This window comes from Phycodurus eques, chromosome 11 (assembly GCF_024500275.1).
Source record: "Phycodurus eques isolate BA_2022a chromosome 11, UOR_Pequ_1.1, whole genome shotgun sequence".
Taxonomy (NCBI): Eukaryota; Metazoa; Chordata; class Actinopteri; order Syngnathiformes; family Syngnathidae; genus Phycodurus; species Phycodurus eques.
The window spans coordinates 18,157,721-18,165,527 of record NC_084535.1 but is presented as its reverse complement, the minus strand read 5'-3'; the positions used below and the strand labels follow the sequence as shown (position 1 = coordinate 18,165,527).

The 7,807-nt window shown below is 41.4% G+C and overlaps 1 protein-coding gene across 3 annotated transcripts in view; it reads left to right on the top strand.

The window, feature by feature from the left end:
* The first annotated feature begins 1,358 nt into the window (after positions 1-1,358).
* The window catches only part of egln1a (egl-9 family hypoxia-inducible factor 1a), a 23,955-nt gene continuing 17,506 nt past the window's right edge, over positions 1,359-7,807 (top strand). For all 3 annotated transcript variants that reach the window (XM_061690649.1, XM_061690648.1, XM_061690647.1), the window contains exon 1: positions 1,359-2,384. In XM_061690649.1, coding sequence (XP_061546633.1) covers positions 1,674-2,384 — 711 coding nt within the window. In that variant the 5' untranslated portion in view covers positions 1,359-1,673. The remainder of the gene's footprint in view (positions 2,385-7,807) is intronic.

Genomic DNA, 7,807 nt, shown 5'->3' with positions numbered 1-7,807 from the left:
CTTTTGTGATGTTTTGTGCGTAACAGGAAATGGAGGAAGCGTTGCATTTTGGGATATGTATTATTTCAGAAAGGTGGGCAGTCTGGCATTCGTCCAAGTGGGCAGTGCAATTCACTCAAGTCAAAAGTGCATAATTTCATCCACTTAGCAGGTGGTGTTTCATTTGCGTTGGTTTATTGGTTTGTTTGTGTGCTCCCTCCAGTTAGCTATTTTATGGCGGGTGCTAATGAATTCAAAGAATTCAAACAGTGAATATTACAAATAAAGCGTGTTGTAATTATGTTCTTTTTTACCTGTTTCCAGGCTCTAAATCCAGGAGACCAAAGTGTAAAAAATCAAGTCCGTGATATTTTACAGGTGACATATACTGTCTTTAAACCCGTACGTGGGTTTCTGAAATTAAAAACAGTTCTTTTTAAAGGCTAGACTTTAGAGAGTCATGGGAGCCTCTATATAATAATAACATTAGTCTAATGAGATGCGCCGTAGCCTTTAAAGTCGAGCGTCATTTGTTACAATATGGGCCCTGCAGACAAAGTCATGAGATAAACTTTTGTCTGCAATCTTATATTGTCGAAATTTGAACAACGTTACAATTGTCTTTTAGCTCGTATCTCCATTCTGGATGGATTACTGTATGTTTCATTCAGTTTCTTGATCAGATTATTCACTCTCCGCTAACCCCTCCTCCAGTGACTCCTGAAGACTGTCTACGTGCAGTTCAGCAAACCTCATTTTGCCTGTGCTCAGCGCGCATGGTGGCATTCAGAAACTCGTTTACTTATAAATAAGGGTGATCGAATGCAACGTTGACCGTACCAGGACATTGACTGGATGCGTGACACAACGCAACGTTGACGTAAAGCGCATTCAGTGGAGTGTTTACCCAAGGGAGTTGTAGTTTGGATATAGTTGTAGCAAATTTCACTCTAAAAGCACACAAATGCGTGTATTATGACAGAAGGTAAATTTTGATTCGTTTAATGAAAGGAATTTCACAAATGCCAGTGAGGACAACACGCTGATGTGACGTGGAGTGGTGTTACCTTCAAGAAGCTGCCCTCGGGCTCATATCTCCGAGTTTCAACCCTAGCTCGTTGTACTGCATATTTAAAATTGTATTTACTCGACAATACAAGTAAACTGCCGCATTTGATGCTTTGCTCCCAAAATGTTGTCTTTAACAACATGCTGATGCGGGGGTTTGGTGACACTGTCAGGGAGATATTAACATAATATTGTTTACACGCGTTGACATTAATTGACAATCTGCACTGTTTCCAGCGTCTTCGGGTGTCCTACGGCCCCGAATGTAGCGCTCCGGTTGGGGCGTGCCTTCCACACGACGTCAGAGCGGGCGGGGTGAGCGAGCAGGCTGGGAGCACCTACAGAGCCAACGTCGCCATGCACGTCCCACCGACCGACAGCTAGCTAGCAGAATGCCCCATGAAGACCTCGACGCAGGCCATTTCGCTCGTCCCGGGCCACACACTGTCGCCTTATTTCTCAGACTGAACATGTGGAGAAGTAGCGGGTGTTATGGAAGGGACGGCTTTTAAGTTTGACTCGAAGGTTTGGCTCGTTGTAGGGTGGCAAGAAGCGGTGGAGCGCTTCCAAAGTTGTCGGCTAGCAGGGCGCGTGTGAAGGATTGGAATTAAAGGCGCCGCGCAAACATGGAGACGCAACAGAGCGACTTGGAGCGAGAGCGCCAGTACTGTGAACTTTGTGGCAAAATGGAGAACCTTTTGAAGTGCGGTAGGTGTCGAAGCTCCTTCTACTGCAGCAAGGAGCACCAAAAACAGCACTGGAAAGAACACAAGCTCATTTGTAAGGAAGTGGACAAGACGCAGCCTCCCAAACAGAAGCCCGAGCCCGAGCAACCGCCCGGGAATGAGAAGGCGTCGGATAAATGCCCGAAGAAGAATAGCCCCGAGCAGGCGGACAGTAGTGCTCCGTCGTCACAAACTACAAACGCGGAACCGCAGGGGCTTGGAGAGCAACCGGCTGAGGAAGGCTCCAACAATACCGCCATACCTAATGGACAAACGGGTTGTTCATCCCCGCAGAAACTAGCCACGGAGTACGTCATCCCGTGTATGAACAAGCACGGCATCTGCGTGGTGGACAACTTCATGGGTGAGGAGACCGGACTGAGCATCCTAGAGGACGTCAAGGCCCTGCACAAAACCGGCCGCTTCACGGACGGCCAGGTGGTCAGTCAAAAAAGTGACTCCACTAAAAACATCCGTGGGGACAAGATCACGTGGGTCGACGGGAAGGAGGCCGGCTGTGAGAAGATCCGCTTTCTCACCAGTCGCATGGACGACCTGGTCAGACATTGTAACGGCAAACTGGGCAACTACGCAATCAATGGAAGGACAAAAGTAAGTAGAGAAACAGGTGGGCACTGTCAACCATCCACCTTTCTTTTTACTGATTTGCATGTTTCAAACTAATGACCACTCACCAAGTAAAGAGAGGCACTGCAGTACTGTCGGGGATAGCCTGCAGCTTCCATTACCTCGCCTAACTTGGTCACGTTTTCAAATTCAACCTGCCTTTAAGTGTATGATTCAAAGAATTCACTGATACAAACTGTGCAATATAGCTCTGTAGATCTATAATATCAGTAAATCATAGGTTCTACCCTAGATACCTAGATACTGTATATCTAATTTTAAGAAGATAAGGCCTTGTAACCAATACAATAGTTGAAGACTTAAGACACAAGGCATTCTAAACAGGAGTGCAGATTTTTGGTGTGGTTCTTTCATCCTTTTCTTAATACAGTATGCACACCTGAAAACTGACACCATTTGAAGTAGTTATGTCTGAGTAACTACTAAGCCGCTGATGCTGTAGTGGTACATTTGCCTGACTTGAGTGCAGGCACTGTGGGTTTAGGTCCCACTCAGTGACAGTGTGTGAGTGACAATGGTTGTCTGTCACTGTATGTTCCCTGTGGCTGACTGGCGACCTGTCCAGGGTCCAGTCCGCCTTTCGACTGCAGTCAGCTGGAATAGGCTCGCCATGACCTTTAACAGGATAAGCGGTATAGAAAATGGATGGATGATTAACTACTGTGTCCCAGGCACAGAAAATGATTAGGCTTCATGTTGAAAATAAATAAGTAATAATAATAATACAAATTTCAAAAACATTTCGATAGATAAGAATTATAAAACAGAATTCACAAAGCTTTATAAATGTTCAATATACACACACACACACACCCGTGACACGACACGTTAAGTCAGGTCAGTCCCCATCAAACAAGCTCTAGCCCTACACAGACACCCTTTCTCTTTAAATGTTTTATGCCATGTGCAAATTTGCTTTCCAGTTGGTGTATTTTTATTAAATTTTCGTGAAAATGTTTGCTTGACTGATCAAGCATATTCTAACAAAAAAAATGCCTGTTCAATCCTAGTCATTCTTAACCCTGGAAAAAAAGTTTCTTACGTCTTGTTCAAATTTGAGATGACGTGAGTAAGTATTGGTTATCAACAATTATGTCAAATTGACTACATTAACAAATGGTTGCTCTTTAAATACAGGGAAACTTCATTTTAGAGGCTGTTTATTTTCATCTTGACAAATAGTAGAGCTGGAACTGGAGCTGCATTAGTGATGATGGGCGAGATCCGTACTCCTGTCTTGATGCAAACCCTCTGAATGCTGTGGCTTTCTCATCACGTTCTTTAATTGCGCTCTTTTTGTAAATAAGAATAAGAGCAAGATAAATAAGAGCATAGCAAGTTTACAAGATCAAGTGACTCACAGTACGACACTGTGGAAGTATATGATGTATATTCTTGAAATTTTTGGTTGCCCACCACCCAGATTATAAACCGAGCATTGAGCAGTTAAGACGCATTAAATAGATAGTGTTGACTGTCACTGCCAGTATCTTTTACGTAGTGTTTTTTTCTCCTGCATTTAAGGGATTTATTTATTTTTGTCACTAAAGGCAGGTGTTGTAGCACTACTAAGCTGCTGTGAATCTCTAAAATAATATTAGTCATTGCCCTGATTAATTTTTAATGTCTGGAGCATTTTGTCCTCCATGGACATTCCTGTATACAAAAGTTATTTTGAATCTGTGTGCACGCCCGCCAGTCTAATTGATATGCCTGATGTCCCCAAAACAGCCATGCTGTCCACAGAATTCTACTTACTAAACATGTTGGTCATACTTCAAAAAGGTCCTTCAGAGCAGTGATTCTCAACTGGTGGGTGGGGACCCAAAATTTGGTCGCGGATCCATTTTGGGTGGGTTATGGACAGCTAGTAAAAAAAAAAAAAAATTACATGTATTCCTGTTCGTATTTCTTCAGTACAGTACAGTAGCGTATCATGTTCCCACATGGAACATAGTAGGAAAGTGCACTCTAGCCACAAGGTTAGCCTTTGGTTGGCGGACCCCAGGGCAAGCAATATGCCTGTGCAGCAAACGCATTTGAAATTACATCTGAAAATATAATGTACTGTACATCTGTTTTCACCGGCTATTTTTAAACCCCCCAAAAATATTTATTTATTTCTATGAAAGTGGATTGCGACTTCTCAACAATAGGAAATGTGAGTCTCAGTGTGACAACAGTTGAGAACAACTGCTTTAGAGAGATGTTTTAAACAAAGAGAGGCATGATATGAAAACATCTCTCTGTATAATGCACTTAAAGGCAACAAACTAAATGCCTCCAAAATGAGTCAGATTCATAATACTTTATTAGTCCCAGAACCACATCTCAGTTTTACAGTCAACCTGTCCATAACACAAAAAATACAGGTACAAGTACAGGAAGGAACAAGGAAAGGTAATTACACTTTCATAACATCTAGTACCGCAAATGACCACGACTTCTGTAATAGTTTTACACCTTCCTTGATGAATTGTAGAAAGTATTTATCATTTGGTGGCTCAAATTAACAGTTAATTGAGTGTATTCTCCTTAGCAATTGTGCAATGTAGGTGTTTTCAAAGTGCCAACAGTGAGCCTCCCTTTATTTTGATGTACAACATGTTGTCTTAGACAATTTAAAGGACTTCAGCATATTAGGTTGACGTTTTTTTAATTGTTAGAACATTCATGTTTTTGAGGGAAAAGCTCGATAGACTCATCTCAACCACAAATTGTCTCCATATTTGTATTTTGATTAAGGGCTGCTTATATAACCTTAAAAATTTCAAACAATGCTAAAATAGCTCTTGTAATTATTCAAGTGTTATCAAAAATTTTAAAACTCATTGCTCAAACTCTTTGTGAAATTTCAGAAAATGTCAGTGATTTCTGACAGAAATACCTTTTGACTGCGTGGACTGCTGCCATCTCAGCATCATGTGTAAATCAAATATAGTGAGAAGATCCGCTTTCTCACCAGTGTAGAACATGGACATGGCCTAAATTGGATCAATTTTGTCTTTAACATATAACTGTGCCTTCTTGCAGGCGCACCTCACAGTGACCAATGTTTGCTTTGATTCCCGTTATAGTAAGAGACTGATAAATGACATTTAAAATGTGTTGATGATATCTGACTTCTTTACACCGGTATCAATTTGTACATAACATGTAAATTCAATTAAGTTGAAGTGTGACGAGATGCTGTGGGAGGCTTCTCCTTCCATGAAATCAACATGCTCACACTTTCAACCTTGTACTAATGCTCCATTTAAAACTTTTGTTTGTCGTGTCTATCTTTCCACTCTTTTGCTCTTTCACTAAAACTCGCCTTGTTGTGAAATCCAATGTTGAGTGGAGTGTGACATCATGACCCTGAGTCACAATTCTTGCCCAGTGAGCTGTTAGTGTTATCTTTAATTTGGATTTAGCAGTGATTTAATGCAATATGTTGTCCTGCAAAATGTCAGTTGGAGTGGAGTAACCCAGATAACCGATAGCTGCATGCTGCTATTTTAGGGTTCCTTCCTTATCCAGTTTCTTTACACCTGGACGCTTCTCAGTAGAAGGCCTCTCAGTAAACATACATTTGAGTACACGACAAGTGTGTGTAGCCATGCGTCAAGCACTGATGAGACTGTGACTTCCTTGCCTACTGCCCTGGTCTCCCTGGCAAACAACCGCCTGGGCCTGTGACCAGAGAAAATGGGCATGACTTGCACAAATGCGAAGGCTGTCTGTATCATTGGCTCAATGGGAGCTGACATAATGTAAGCAGATTTGGCATTGGGAACAATGAAGGAAAAACATGGGTTATTTGATGTAATTGTTTCCATTTCCCCACTTTACTTGATAACATTGTAGGAGGTTGCCATCAGCTGGACATGTTTGTATCTATGTAAAATGCTTTTCGCTGCCTTAATTGCATTCATCACTGAACATATAAAGACTTTTCTTTTTGTATTTTATTTTAATTTGTGACTTTTTGTCCTTGAAACTTGATTTTCCTTTCACCTTCTCACTGCTGAGAAGTAGCATGGACATGATGATGAAAATGTGTGGTACAAAGCTTTACCTATCACTATTACAGTTACATCGTGAATGTGAACTGTCTTCCACTTTTTTAGCTTTAATAAAATGATCATTTAAATGGCGGCACGGTGAACAACTGGTTAGCACATCTGCCTCACAGTTCTGAGGACCCAGGGTTCAAATCCGGCCTCGCCTGTGTGGAGGTTGCATGTTCTCCCCGTGCCTGCGTGTGTTTTCTCCGGGTACTCTGGTTTCCTCCCACATCTCAAAAACATGGTAAGCATGGTAATTTCATTGAAGACTCTAAATTGCCCGTAGGTGTGAATGAGAGTGTGAATGGTTGTTTGTTTATATGTGCCCTGCAATTGGCTGGCATCCAGTTCAGAGTATACCCCGCCTCTTGCCCGAAGATAGCTGGGATAGACTCCAGAATACCCGCGACCCTAGTGAGGATAAGCAGTTCGGAAAATGGATGGATGGATCATTTAAATGCTGAACACAATCCATTCTGCATCACTGGTTGACATGATTTGGTCAGACTTAAAAACTTCGCGATGAAACTGAATGAAATTTTCATATAACAGTTATAGTGACCAAAATTATCACTGATATCAGTATTATCCTGCTACTAAAGTGACTGTGAAATAAATACCTGCATACTGGACAATTCAGGTCAAATTTACTAGATTTCTGTTGTTTCCTGTAAGGGAATCAGGTAAACTGTTATCATATTTGTGTCATAAAATGTTATATTAACATTTTCATAGCTTGAAATTAGATGTGATTCACAGTGCTCAACATAACCCGACTTGAAAACTGCATTTTGAAAGAATAAGCGGTTTAGAGAATGGAATGAGTTTTATCCATTTCTCAGTGAATAAGGGAAAGATTTTCTGAATTTTGATGATTAAATTCATCTGTGGTTGATTTCTTGTGAATTCGAATTTTTAATTAAAAATGTATGTGTTCCTCTGTATTTATTGTAATGTTTGTTTGTCATCAGTACTGTCACAGTATCTTTTTGTGGACCTGATTGCTCACCTGAGGAAGTTGACCGTTGACCTAAATCTGAACGCACTATAAAATAAGAAGGCTTGATGGAAGTCATGTGTTGCTAGGTCCTCTGTGTGTTGGCTATTTCGCTATAGGCTCTGTGAGGCTGCTGTTCCTTCCGGTTCCACAGTCCTTGCATATCCATGGCACCACTGTGTATACCACCTTTTTTCCGGCTCATTGTTTGCACATCTTACAATCAACAGTGCTAAAATATTAAATTCAAGTCCAAAGCCATCATTCATTGTCCTGGGTGACTTGTGAGTAGGGCTGAATGGATGCCACTATTTCAGGGTGGTTGCATTATATCCCAATTG